This window comes from Vanacampus margaritifer, chromosome 4, assembly GCF_051991255.1.
Source record: "Vanacampus margaritifer isolate UIUO_Vmar chromosome 4, RoL_Vmar_1.0, whole genome shotgun sequence".
In the NCBI taxonomy this organism is placed as follows: domain Eukaryota; kingdom Metazoa; phylum Chordata; class Actinopteri; order Syngnathiformes; family Syngnathidae; genus Vanacampus; species Vanacampus margaritifer.
The window spans coordinates 10,229,418-10,243,804 of record NC_135435.1 but is presented as its reverse complement, the minus strand read 5'-3'; the positions used below and the strand labels follow the sequence as shown (position 1 = coordinate 10,243,804).

At 39.9% G+C, this 14,387-nt stretch overlaps 1 protein-coding gene across 2 annotated transcripts; it reads left to right on the top strand.

Moving 5' to 3' along the window:
- The first annotated feature begins 4,045 nt into the window (after positions 1–4,045).
- Positions 4,046–13,977, top strand: LOC144050625 (RNA-binding protein, mRNA-processing factor 2a). 2 transcript variants are annotated; one of them, XM_077564041.1, is made up of 8 exons: positions 4,046–4,556; positions 6,092–6,169; positions 7,399–7,437; positions 8,299–8,361; positions 9,268–9,418; positions 9,819–9,982; positions 12,430–12,502; positions 12,963–13,977. In XM_077564041.1, exons 1-7 carry the CDS (start codon positions 4,503–4,505, stop codon positions 12,493–12,495), a joined length of 615 nt encoding a protein of 204 aa, XP_077420167.1. In that variant the 5' UTR covers positions 4,046–4,502; the 3' UTR covers positions 12,496–12,502; positions 12,963–13,977. The 2 variants fall into 2 exon arrangements, with proteins under 2 accessions (XP_077420167.1, XP_077420168.1); XM_077564042.1 differs by having other exon boundaries at positions 4,051–4,556; positions 9,819–9,967.
- Positions 13,978–14,387: the final 410 nt, after the last annotated feature.

Sequence of the window (14,387 nt, the reverse complement as noted above, 5' to 3'; positions counted from 1 at the left end):
GCTAAAAACACATACATCCATACAGAATAGTCTGCTGTGCTTAGACCCAATGTGTTGTTTCCTATATCATACAAACCAGCAATCACCTTTTAAAATGATTTTAAATCAATATATGAGGCCAACTTGCCAAGCACAGATCAATGTAGTCGGATCATGTGAACATAAATCGATACATCGATGTAGTGGATGAATCGTAGCAACGCATACATGCATACACCATATATCAATATTCACTGGAACATATTCTTTATCTTCGATCACTATTATTGGAGGCAATGTGTGTAAGGTAGTAGTAGGCCTGTATGCATTATACTGCGCCCTGTTGGCCAAGTAATGCACAACAAAATAAGAAGCAAAAATGTCTCCGTGAATTACTATAACACAAACTGTATTTTTTTAAGTCATTTATTTAATTAGGATATTATTGTATGTTTTTATTAAATGCAATACTGTAGTGTAGAATGCTATGTTTCTCCTTAAAATCCCTGCTGACGAAAACAGGTCAATTGTATTTCCATTCATTTCAATGGGGGATTATGAGTGAAGATGAGATGTGGAGAAGTCAAGGCACTACTTGATATTAAACAGAGATTAACTCATTCACTGCCATTGACGGCTATAGATGTCAAAAAATCATTTTAACTGTTTCTATTAGTTTACTATCCACTTTTGCTAAGAGTATGAAAACCTAGAAAAAAATGTATTGTAAATTTAGAACAGATATAACATTTGTGATTAATCGTTAGTTAACTAGTGAAGTCATGTGATTAATTACAATTTAAAAATGTAATCGGCCTAATTAAAAATATATATATAATAATACGGGGCGCTTAATCATAATTAGTCGCATGATAATTTTATATGTTCAATAATGTACAATAAAAAAATATAGGTTTTCATAAAGAATGAAATAAAATGAAAAATTGTTAAACTAATAGAAATAGTTCACATGAATTTTTGACGTCTATTGTCGTCAATGGCAGTGAATGAGTTAATCATCTTAATTTGGCTACCTGCACAATATATGAAATAATATCAAGTCACCAGTGTTTTAAACACTGATTTTAGTGACAGATTTGTAAATGAGATCATCCTGTTCTACAGTTATTTAAAACACACAAATAATGTTCCGTTTCAAGTTTAAATCAGTCGCCTTCCTTCACATTAAAACTTCCACAGTGTATACTGTGCGAGTTGTACTTACTAAATAAATTCATGATTGTGCCGCAGCAGGTTGAATTTTTCATACACTGCGAGTGTTGCTAAAATGACAAACAGAGCGTAATGGATGTCGTTCCCTCCCGCTCTCAAACAATACAGCTGCCAGATCCAGACCATCTCTCTGGGTTTTCTCATGTACACATACCGGCACATTAGAATTTTATTCTCTATTTTTCTTCAGAGACCGAAACAAAGAATAATGACTTATAATGTCAAAAAATTGTTATTATAAAAGTCAGTAGTAACTGTCGATGTTCGTACAATGTTGCATTTTGAAACGATTTCTGACTGATTAATGTGAAAGGCTACCAGTTAGATACACACTTCTAAAATAAAATGGCTTAAATTGCCTTCTGTTAATTTGAATAATTCATTGTATTCAGCTTAACTAGCATTCAAAAGTTTGGATTTCTCAAATGCGTGGAGACCAGCACTGATCTGCTACTCTTCGGGTCCTATCCTCATGCTCAGTTTGTGTGCATGGATGGAGATTTCTTTGATATTTTCCTGACTGCGCAAGTAGACGTGGGAGTTTGCCTGTTGTGCCGGGGATGGAAGACAGCCGAATTCTGGCCAATTGAAGCGGCTCCCCTCATTCTCTGTAAAAAATCAGGGCAGTCGAAGCACACACGGTGCTTGACATTGCGGAAGCAGGCATTGACACACTGCAGGGTTCCAAGAGATGAGATTGGCGTGCGCAAAGTGTGTTTATACATGTAAACTGCAAGGTGTCTCCTTGCGGATGATGTAGATGTGACGTGAGCAATTGGAGACGCCTGAGTTGCAGCCCCCTCAGTGATTGCAACCTTTGCAGTGTTGTGACTAAAAGGATTTTTGGGAGGGGGCATTATTATGAGACCCCCACCCTGCACTTTTAATTAAATCACAAAATTCTGCAGTCTCTCAAGTTTCTTGAATTCAAATAAGTTATTTAAATATTCCTTTTTAAATGCATACAAAGAGTTATATATTTGTAAAAATGTACTTGTCATTACACATGACAAAATTATAATAATGACTAAATACTGTAGCTTACTTTAATTCCATTCCAAAAGTCCAGTGAAAATGAGAATCACCAGAAAGCCACATGTTTTGTTGTTTTAAACAAATACTGTAAATGATAGCTGATAGCTATTTTTAGAACAAGCCCTTGGGGGCAACATGGTGCCCTCAGCACCGTGTTGGTGACCCCTGCCATAGTTTGACACTCCAGTATGTCCTTTCATGTACAGCCAGTATGGTTTTATTTGAAGTAGCCTGCAGAAAGTCGTTTACGACACAGTTCCTGCAGGTCGGAACTCCCCATGGTAGTAACTAATAACGTCAGAATTACAGTACAATATAGGCCTGCACATATTTCAAATATGTGTAACTTGTAAGTATGGCTTTACTCCTGCTACGATTTTACAACTATAAAACATTCTATAGGCCATAAAATAACAATAACCAAAATATTAAAAACGTCTCAGCGTAGTGCAGTACGTTGCACACCTAATGTGGCTTTTTTTTTTTAAAGAACATTTTTATACAAATTGCATCGGATGAACAGAGAGCTGTTTAACGAAATTTCGTCAAAATATTAAAGACAGTACCTTCCACAAAGATGCAAAAGGTATCCTGCATAGGCACATATGAGACCGCGAGCTAAATAGACATGCATGCACTCATCCTCATTGGCAACATTAAATACATGACTTGCCTATTTTTAGACGAGATTGTTGCAAAAGGCCATGCAGTGAACATCATGCGCGTCCCTCCTGCGGCCCCTCCTCGTCCTGCAGGTCTGATTGTGTTTCTACACAAAGTCCGGAAGCTGTCTGGCCTTTGCTGCTCGCTGGGAGGAAACACACGGCATGCCTGCCGGGCACACGTCCAGGTCCACGTCCACGGCCGCGTCACTTCACATGTAGGCCTTTTTCTCCAAATAAAACACCCGCGTTGTTATCCGACCTACAGGAACTAAAATAACAGCAACTCAATCAGTGTGTTGAGTTTTAAGAGCGTGGGTATACCCATACACGTGCGTGCTCAAGAACGAGAACACATAAAATACATTTGGTAAAAAATATTTTTTGTACAGCAGGCATTTTGTGAAACACAAACAGTTATTAATAAAGCATATAATTTATTTATTTTTTCGGAAAGTCGTTGTACGTTGTACTTGAGAATTACGTCATTCTGGTACAGGTCAGTTAATAAAAATATATAAGTGCACGCCTTGTTTATATTATAATATACAGTATAGCCTACTCTATTGTGTCTAAAATTGCCTTATATTGCTCTATTTTCACATGCAATTAAATATCCTGTCCTCGTTATTGTAGATTGTTATCTTCCCCAAATACGTATTATAAATAGTCTAAAATAATAGAATAACAAATATAAAAATATGCCTTGAAATCAATCGCATTAATGATAGGAAAAATCAAGAAGCAGATAAATATAAAATACTAAATTATTTCGTTTTACTCATGTACTAATGTGTATTTAAAAATGCCATGCAAAATACGTTTAAATTATTCAACTAAAAAAAAAAGGCTATACCTTTTAAATTAACCGCATGCACATTGACTATAAACAAAGTCCTGCGATATCACCTGCTTTTTGTTCATTTGGGTGCTCTTATTCTCTTATTCTGATTGACTATATTTTTCCTTTCTCCCCCCCTAAGAACAAATCCCAAAGAAACGTTCAATTAAGGTGTCCCTAATAAAGTGGCGGTGAACCAGCCTGTTGGCAGTCCGGGCCTCACGTTGAGAGAAAGGCCGGCGGGGGCGTGGCTGATGTCTTCCTGGCACAGCTGAGGCGGATCTGCAGCCTGATTACGTCCGCGCACACACGCAATTGATGACCTAATTGAGGCGCGGGAGGAGGAGAAAAGTTGACTTGTTCCTCCTGCTCACATGTAGTCCCACAGCTGAGAGCATTGATGTGACCGGAGAAGCTTTCAACTTTTTACTCGCACGTCTTTCCCCCCGTCTTTCACCCTCACGCGGAGCACAAATTCCACCTTCTCACCTTTAGTTTAGCGCGGCGGCGTTTCCCTTTCCGTCACTCCCCTTTTTTCCCTTCCTCGACTTACTTTGTCCGGAGGGGAACATTCAACTTTCTTGAAACACGAATTGAAGCTGTTCGGAAGAAGAAGGAAAAAGCCAGCGTCAACGTCTTCACCGACTCACCACGTCACCTCGAGTTGAACGACCTTCACCGGACTGTCACAGCAGCCGCAACCCACCTTGGGCCACTCTCACCCGGCCAGCACACACAGCAGCATCTTCAATATGAGCCTCAAGGCGGAGACTGAGCCCAACAACAATGTCTCCATGGAGGAGGAGGTCAGGTTTACAGTTTCTCTCATTCTATTTGTTAATTAAACCAAAACATAGGGGAAAAAAATATCTCCGGAAATTAACGGTTCCGTGCGCTGTTCTTCCATATTGTTTGAATTCGAAACTGGGATCGGTAATTTAACTAAATTGGTGAAAAACGATTCGACATGTTAATAAAAAGTCAAACATTATTTACAAATTGGCTATATTGTAGTTTACGACATATTAGCAGCACTTCATATTGAGTTCAATGTTTTAATAAATTAGGTTTAAATTTGGTCCAAAAAGGACAATTTCTGAACGAGCTTTCCTCAAAACCATACAGACGGTTAGACGTTGAAATAAGACGTCCGAAAATATTGCAGTCTGCTCCAGCACCCACAAAGTGTGGTGGCTTCTTCGGCAGCCCACAACGTTGAAACATTAAATACAGTAAAGCTATTTTAAAAGGGCAAATATTTCCCAGTCACGCCGTATTGCTGTTTTTAAAATAAAAAAATCTAGTCTAAAATTCCTCTTGACTTGTGTGAACAAGACGACTTATTGCAGCTGCCTTAATTAGTCTTTGTGTCCAGCTAGTTTGCGGACTAATGACTCTCTAAAGAGACTCAGAGGGGGAACACTGCATGGGCCCTTTTGTGCCTCCCCTTTTGTTCATTATCTATCAAAGCTTGTGTGCCTAATTATGTCATTGTCAAATATCAAGCAAAAAGCATGACCCAAGTCAGTTTTACAAGTATGGCATTTGTTTGTTACTCAAAAATTGATAACAGCTATTTCACTGTCTTGTTCGTCCTCAGCTGTGATGCAAGCTGCTCATACGTGTTAGTTGTTGTAAAGGAGGAAATGGGTTCCGCGGCACCTGAAAAATGGCCGAGTGGCGGCGGGGTAGGGGTCCACGGGTCAGAGGAAGGAAATGGTGTCACGCTGTGAACTGTTGTCCAGCGCTGTTCCTCTGGCAGCCCCATTGTGGCCAAGGCCTCCCGACCAGCTGAGAACTAATGGGCCCCGCGCACTGTTTGTTTCCACAGCCACTCTGGGCTTCACTCGGCATCGGCCCTCAATGAGCTGTGCACGCCCAGCAGGATGAGAGCCTTGTTTGGTTTTTGCTCATTTAGGGAGATCACAATAAGTGTTCTTTCACTAAGGTTGGATTCACGGCTGACCTGCTTGTGAAACTAAAGAGCATTTTGTAACTTGTGATATTGGTGTGCTTTTCTGCATTATGCTGTAATGAACACATTTTTAATCAGGGCATCTATGAAACTAGGTGGGTCAATTATAAAAATAGAAAACTATAGTAAAGAGGAGAATTGACACTTTACTGTGTAACTGTACATTTGGACAGCTACAGTGTTGATCGGATGTGGTTGTATGGAAACGTCATGAGAAGACAATATTTTTTATTTTGGCCTCTAAATGACAAGTGGAAGTAACCAAAGCTATTTTAGTACGTTATTGTGGAGGGGTTTAGTCGGTCTGTAAAGTTTTTTTTTTTTTTTTTTTTTTTTTTACTTTGACACAAAAATGTTTCATTTCAGGTACGAACACTGTTTGTCAGCGGCTTACCAGTTGATATCAAACCCCGGGAACTATACCTTCTCTTCAGGCCTTTTAAGGTATGTTGCATGTTTATAGTGGAGCTATGAAATGAGATTCTGTAGAAAAATTAAAACGTATTTTATTATAAAAAAATTAACGAAAGTAGCTGTCGTATGTATGGACGTGGCCAGTGATTTTCACTCGGACATTTTGACTTTAATTTCAGCATTGTCAAGGTCGGTGATTGCCAACCAGGTTGCTGCATCGAGAAATCAGCAGTGTCGTTATATTTGTTTATTCAAAAGAATAAGTTGGTCAGCTTTGTTCAATTGAATTGGCCCAAATTTTACAATGATTCTAAATGGAGTATATTGAAGCAAAATCATTATTTCAGTATGAACATTTTTTGTGACGTTGTTCAGTGTGCTGTAAGATTTTTCTAATATAAAATTGGGAGCCTTGATCCAAAGGTTGGGAAACACTGGTCTAGATGTGCAGTCTAACACAAAGATTTAATCAAACCGGTTTTGTACATTGGAGCTGAAATCAAACAATCGCCCTGTTAATGAGTCCAAATATTTGCATATATGGAAATGAGGCCACATCATTGTTCATCCACGGCTGTGTTTTCGACTGGGCTCTCCGGTTCATAAACACCCCTCCTTCTCGTGTCCTAACTAACCAAATTGGAAGTGGTATCCCTCGCACATGGATGATCCTGTGGAATGTGTAAATGAGTAACCCTCTCCACTGACCAACCTACCATGTGTGACCCAACTTGTTCAATGAGAAGGGAAATGTTTTTTTGTGTTAGTTTTTCCTCGAATAGCGCTTGAGCATTGTGAAATGGTGGAAATGTTTGGTGTTACAGTAGCTGCAGTGTGGAGGGAGCTTGTATGCATTCTCTTTTGGGATTTCATACTATTTATTGCAGGTGTCTTCTTTTTTTTTTTTTTGCTTTATAGGAAATATCCAGTCAGTTGTGGTTTGTCAAGGATTTTCTGCACTTAATTTTTCTTCAAATAAGTAAAATCCTCATGGTGTATAATTGTGGTCAATCTGCCTGAACAGGGTAGTGCACAGATTTTTAGATGTTTAAAAAAAAAAGAAATTGGGGGTGGGGGGGGGTTAAAAATGCTAGTCTTAATTTTGGCATAACAAAGCAACAGGAGCCATGCTGGCTGCCAACGGATCTCAAGCTGATAGCTGACAGAAGCAGGTCTCTCTTCCTTTGGCGAGCAGCGTTCATGCCTGAATTGCTTGCATGTGACTACGGTGGATAATTGGCTGTCTTTCTTCTCTGCAGGGTTATGAAGGGTCACTGATTAAGTTAACATCAAAACAGGTGAGTCTCCATCCGTTTGTTGATGCCAAAACTTGTACTCGGACTGTCTTTTGGTAATGTCAGTAAGGATCAGTCATTACTATAAACCAGGGGTGTCTGACTCATTTATGCCAAGGGCCGCTTTGTAATTACGGCTTCCCTAGATGAGCTGTTATGATAGTGGAAACCCTTTTTTTTTTTTTTTTTTTTTTTTTTTTTTGCGCAGTTAAAAAAAAAAAAGACAAAAGTACAGATTAATAAACATGTAAACCTGACTTTCCAAAACCATCTATCAAATATTACCCAACTCCAATGAAATAACAAAAAACATACGTACAGGAGACACATAGTGTATTTAATTTATTTTATTATTAATTTTTTTCTGGAGAGCTCAGTATTGTTCATTCTGTAATTTTACCGATTTGACATGTCATCATTGCGCTTTTTTTTTTTGTGTGTGTATTTAATTTAAACACTTGCACATTCCTATTAACATTTTTCACATTTTTTTCCATTAAAAAACAAAACCAAAAAAACACAAAGACAATCTGACAGTAAGATTGAAACCCAATAAATGTTTAATCATCTCATTGTTACTTTTTTATTGTCTACGTCATTACATATACACAACAAATTGATGGCTCACTAATTTTGAAATCAGTAGTCAAGGATAATTGTTAAATTATTGTTTGAGTTTCGTGAGCCACACAAAATGGTGGCGGGCCGGATTTGGCCCCCGGGCCTTGAGTTTGACACCTGTGCTATAAACGATCTCTCATTTGCTTTTGCCGCTTCATTTTTGTAAAGTAAATTGTCCTCGAGCTTCTGACGTGTGCTTGATGTCGTCAGTATTTGATTTTTTATTTTTATTTTATCTTCCAGCCTGTCGGGTTTGTAACCTTTGACAGCCGATCTGGAGCTGAAGCTGCAAAAAATGCTCTAAATGCAAGTATTCAAATGATTTCATGATCCCCTTTGAAATTCTTGAATTGTGCTTTTTTTTTCTCCCCCCCTCCTAACAAATCTAAAAAGATATGGGAGTGTTTTGAAGATCATTTCCCATCCATTTTCCAGCAAGTCAACTCTTTCTGTCCTTTCATAATTCAATGGCAGGGACTTTTTTGGAAAGATGGGAGAATCCTGTAGCATTACGGTAGTTTACTTTGACCTTGATACACATCCATTTTTTAGTCTGGTGTAGCTTTCCTAATTTTGCATATCACTGCTTTACTATACTTGTTCTAAAGCCACGTTTTTAGTGTTATTTGAACACATCTTTAGTAGTGTAACCTTTTTTTGTCACCAGTAGGCCACAATGGCAGTGTCTAACACACATACACTCATAGCCTAGCCTTCCTCATGCGCATCACCTCTTAGACACACCAGATGGCGCACACACAAACACACTCCAAAAGACTTCTCACTTTGCATGTGGGCACAGCGCTTAGGGCACAAAAACACAAGCAAGGTAAACCCACCCCAAAAATGCCACTTGGTCTCGTCATCGGCCCTTTCCTCATCTCGTTCTCCTCCGGGCTCGCTCTGGCTGAATCTGCTCCAGTCATGCCACCTGATGGTTTCATCGTGAGGAAGAAGAGATGTCAGCTTTTTTAAAATGCTTTCAGCTCGTATCCTTCAGCCTCAAGTCGACTGTTCTGCTCGAGTCGGGAGGGATTGGACTTATTCTCCACTCGGAGCAGAACAGTTCCTGGCTCGGCATGTTTGAAGGATACAAGCGGAGTATTGAAACATGGCTGTAGGAAAGGAGATGGTGCGAGACTATGAGCTAAAGCCCCTCAATCTCAGCCCACTTCCCTTACCATCCAATGTCCCCCTCCGTCTCTCCTTCAGGGCATCCGTTTTGACCCCGAAAGCCCTCAGACCCTGCGCTTAGAGTTTGCTAAAGCCAACACGAAGATGGCAAAGAGTAAGCTGATGGCCACACCGAACCCCACAAATATCCACCCTGCTCTAGGAGCACACTTCATTGCACGGGACCCATGTAAGTTGTACGGCTGCACCCCTCTAGGTTCGCATTCCCTCTCACTTGGGCAGTGCTGCCATAAATCTGTCCTCATGGAAATACTGATGTCGATTGGCAGAGGCTAAAAATAAGTATTTAACAATCTAACTCACCCTGCACATGCATGCATCTTAATTCTTTAGCCGCTTTGCTGCTCTCGGATAAAACATAACTTTCTCAACCAGCATTCATCTGAATGGTTTTAGACATGGTAGAGGATGCTTATGCATTTGGTGGAAATGGGTTGTTTCGTCAGTATTTCACTTGAGTAGGATTACTGGTTGATAGGATCACTCATAGTGGTCATCGAATATTAGCTTCTGTCACACAATTGTGTGAGTCAGTCAACATTATTTCAATAAAACGTTATTATCTTCAGATGACCTGACAGGGGCGGCACTAATCCCAGCCTCCCCGGATGCGTGGACCCCTTACCCACTGTACACAACAGAGCTGACCCCCGGCCTCCCTCACGCGGCCTTCACTTACCCCGCGGCCGCCGCCGCTGCCGCAGCCCTCCACGCCCAGGTGAGGGACCAACCGGTGTGTGTCTCTCTCTCTCTCTCTTCTATCTTGCATGTTTCCTTTTCAAACGTTCACATCTCAGATGCCAAACAGTGCTAAGGATGGACAGGTGGTTTAAACTGGAAGTCAAACCCCAAAAATGTTCTATGTGCTCCAACTAGTCTGAACATTTGTTTGTAGAATATGAATTAAGCAGTTTTATCCATCACGGGGTTGCTGTTTTGCCACTTGCTGTTGCCTCAGTGACTCTCATATTCCTGATTTTGGTCATGTGATGTTTACATGTTGAGCCGTGATTGGTCGTTATGAGCCCTGAGCAACTGTGATGTCATTTTCAATCGACGGCAAGCCCCCTGAGATGGATCAGAACAAGTGGAATTTGCCCCTTAATTCATATTCTACAAATGCAATGTTAATCAGAATGCAGTGTTTAGACTAGTGGGAGCGCATAGAACAACCAGACCCCCACCCCTAATTGAACACATTTTTAAACAAAATACACACTATTTGGTACCTTAGGAAATGTGTACCATATTAAAAGTGCATTGTGGAGTTTAAAATGTTAAGATCTACATCATGCATGCTTCAGTAATGCCAAGTTGAGTACAAAGAGACCTGTTTTTTTAATAACTGTGAGTGCGCCTATCGGCTTGTATCTTCGCTTCACACTCCAGTTTCTTGGGGGTGGGAGTGGTGGAGAGTGACGTCCTGCTCGTTCCCGCGGACATTTAGTGTTGGCATATGACAATTGGGATGGAAATTGAAAGAAAAAATATATATTAACAAGAGGCCGGGGCTACGAGCACAGCTCAGACTCCATGAAAACTGGAGGGGGGAATTATTCAAGCGCACGTACTCACGCACACCATGCAAGAGTTTGACAGAGGCTGCAGTTACACTTTAGGTCAGAGGTGGCATTAGTGAGTAAAAAAGTGATAAACTCCACTAGGGACATTCAGTGATCCGTAGCGCCATTTAGTAGTGAACTAATAATTATAGTGATGAACTAATAATTCATTTTAAAAAACTGACTGTTTTTGTCAATAGTATGCAAAAAGTATTGCATAAACCGTTCATATTTATACAATTGTAGGTCTAGTAATCACCAATTATATTACATGGCTGTAGTCTCCCCTTAATAGAGCTGCTATGTTTCACTGCCATCTTCCTGCTACGGATGCCCAAAGGACAACTTTGCGAATGTATTTTGCCTGGGTGGTGCTTGCATCGAGTGTCGGACCTTCCACAGCTGGGACCTGCAGGTGGTCGTCACTAACTCCCGTGATTTGGGCCAGTCACTTGTCACTTTCTGCTTTGCTTTTACTAGCTTTTTATTTATTTTTTTACTTTTTTTTTTTTTTATATCTAGCCCCTCCACTCCAGCCTTTGGCTCCGACTAACTCCCGCTAGCCGCTCTTTAGCTGCTCCGGCTAATTCCAGCTCACTCTGTCCTTTAGCGTCGATCGCCGGACTTAACAGCAATTCACCGTCGCTCGCCAAGATACTCTTTTGCTCACACAAAATAAGAATTGGTGGTAGGCTTGCGCAATGTGGTCTGAGCCACCGTAGTTTGCGTGCGCCTGCGTGCTTCTAATTCTGTTCTTTGACCACTAGATGTCGTCAAGGACACACACTGGGTCTTTAAATTTAAGCAAAAGTTAACTTCTTCTGCCAGTGGCCCATCATTAATGTTGTGTTTTTAGAGCAGACGCATAGGTTACTCATTGGGGCTAATACTTTTTTGTTAGGGCAATGCACATTACTTAGAAGGAATTTGTGTTTATAACATCTTTCGTCTAGCCTCCCTCTGATCACCAAGGAGGAGGGGCGAGCCAGTATTGGCTGATTTTGATACAAAATTAAAATTTTTGATTTAAAAAAAAAAAAAAAAAAACACGCACCCAAAACGGTAAACCAGTACCAGTAGTCATCTAATCCCATTTACAAACTATAGTCGGAAAAGGGAAATACTGTATCTGTTTTGGGGTCATTTCAAATTCATTGTGTGCTAATTGCATTTATTTTAAGAGCACAAGGGAGGGAATGCTACATCACAAAGCACTATGACATATGCCCTTATGCTGACCACTTGAGTCTGAGGAATGCCTGGTATTTGCTTAGAAACACTCTTGACCTAATGTAGCCAAAATGTGTGAGCAAGGCAAATGGGAGGGGGGGCGTACTTTCTATTTGGAATCCCAGCTTCCTGAAGTTGCCAGAGTTCTTAGCAACTCCCAGCAGTGAGTTGTTTCCAAACAAATTGCTGATAACATCCTGACTAAGGATGTGGTGGCTTCTGGAATGGAATGTTTTGCACTGCATGGACATGTTTAATGAATGGATCGCTTAATCTCTTCACAGTTGCGTTCAATGCAGCGAAATTTCATCAAAGCACATTAAAAAAAAAGTTTAGTATTAAGTGTTGCAGCACCTCATTTTGGTCATGACTGTTTGTGTTTCTTTAGATGCGCTGGTACCCTACTCCTTCTGAGACTTCCCAGCCTGGATGGAAGTCCCGCCAGTTTTGTTAGATACTTAGTGAGTAACCTTTGGTCAAACCGTGTTTAGGTTTCACTATCCACCTTTCTGTGACTGCTCAATCGATCTCGTGCAAACTTGTCGACAAGAACAAAGCAATTGGCTGCAAAATGTGTCCATCCATATTACAAGGAGAGCTAAAATGGACTACTATTAAAGGAAATCCATATGCAACAAAAGTTTGGGCTTTCAATTTTAGGTTTTTCTTCATGCATGTAAACTCGTTTTTTTTTAGCTAACCCATTTTTTGTTTTTCAGAAAACCACTTCAGTTATTTTTTTGTTTTGACCACATGTAGTCTTCAGTGTTTAAATCACAATACAAATGAACCCTTATACCACCAAAGACATATTTAGCAGGGCTAACCAAGCTGTAGACAAATGAAAACTGGTTGTGCATCCCCTACATGTATACATACAAAGTGTTTGTCATTGGACTGACATGTTTTTGTTTTCTGCAGGCGCCTGGAAACCACACCTTTGTCCAGTTCAAGTGAGGTTCGCCAAGCTCATTAATTTAATCAGGTTTATTTAATGGACATTTGCATTAGAAACGGTATTTATATCTCTGCCAATTGTCTCTGGAGGGAGGCTTGAGTTAAAAAAAAACAAAAAAACAATCTTGCTGTTGACAATCTTGTGCCCCTTTTTGTGGTACATCTTGGCACTTGCTAGAACCTTTTGCAGGCTAGTCAAAACTCCATGGATCATCATTGCTGAGGATAATTAACACCTTGAAGTTGTAACGATAGTCTCACTGTCCTCAGACGTATGAAGTCATTGCATGTTCGTCTTTTTGGCATGAATTTAGAACAGAGTTCTGTGTATCCTAATTTTCTTAGTGTTTGTTAACTCTTTACCTTCTTCTGGGCTGCGAAATGTTTTGTTTTCCCGTAGCTCCTTGTTACCTCTATGGAAGCTCCGCTGTTGTTCAATGGTTTATCTTGCACGGACCTTGTGAAGGCATCCCTGTGTTCTGACTATCCCAGTCCCTATGATCATATCATTGTCATTATTTGACCAGAATAAAGTACAAGTATTTTTTGTACTTTTTGTGTAATCTGTGTGTATATATGCAGGTTTGTGCAACTAAATGAACATGTATAAATTGAATGTTTAGTCGTCTCTTGTGTTTTTGGTGTTAATTTTTGTTCATATAATCCTGTTTAAATACAGTAGTTAAGGAAGAAAAGTGCAATTTGTTTAAATGGGAAGTGGGTGTCTGTCCAAAAAAAAAAAAAAGGAAGTATTCTGAACCTGGCGTGTTCTGTTCTGCTAAAATGAGATTGCTGTGAAACTATCATTCAGAATGTGAAACTGGACTACAAACCTTTTGGGGGCTGTTTTGAAATGGGCAAGCAGGATTTGAGGGGAGGAATTTAGTTTGTGGTTTAGAAGAAACATGTTTGTTTCTGTATCTGCTGTGCATAAGATGTAAACAAAAATATCCATCTTATGAATAAAGAAGTGAATGCATTTCTTAAGTGGTCGATTATTTCTTACACTGAAAGCCAATTGTAACTTTTCAAATGCAGTGTAAATCTACGCTCTCAAAAATTGACTATGGTCAACAGATGTTCATATCAATAATGGATCCCAACTATTCATTTGTAATGCACCGGTGCATTAGTGTCTCTCTGCATCATGTGTGGACTTGACCTCATAAGCTGGTAAGACGCTCTGCTCAACCGACCATAATGGCTCCTCTGGGGACTCCAAGGACTGTTCTGTGTGGCAGCTGCCTAATTGTACTGCTTAACTAAACATTTGCTCACTATGCCATTCCAACTTATAGACTGTTGCACCCATGCTTTTGAATGTCAGAATCTGAAACTGACCTTCGATGGTAGAATTGCTAATAGTCTCAAAACTTAGATTTATGCAGT

Bases quoted from the DNA above. Each gene is read 5' to 3' on its own strand.
- LOC144050625 (XM_077564041.1), top strand. From the start codon at position 4,503: ATGAGCCTCAAGGCGGAGACTGAGCCCAACAACAATGTCTCCATGGAG. The intron at 8,362-9,267 runs GCAAGTATTCAA...TCTCTCCTTCAG, and splicing joins CTGCAAAAAATGCTCTAAAT to GGCATCCGTTTTGACCCCGA. The intron at 9,419-9,818 runs GTAAGTTGTACG...TATTATCTTCAG, and splicing joins CTTCATTGCACGGGACCCAT to ATGACCTGACAGGGGCGGCA.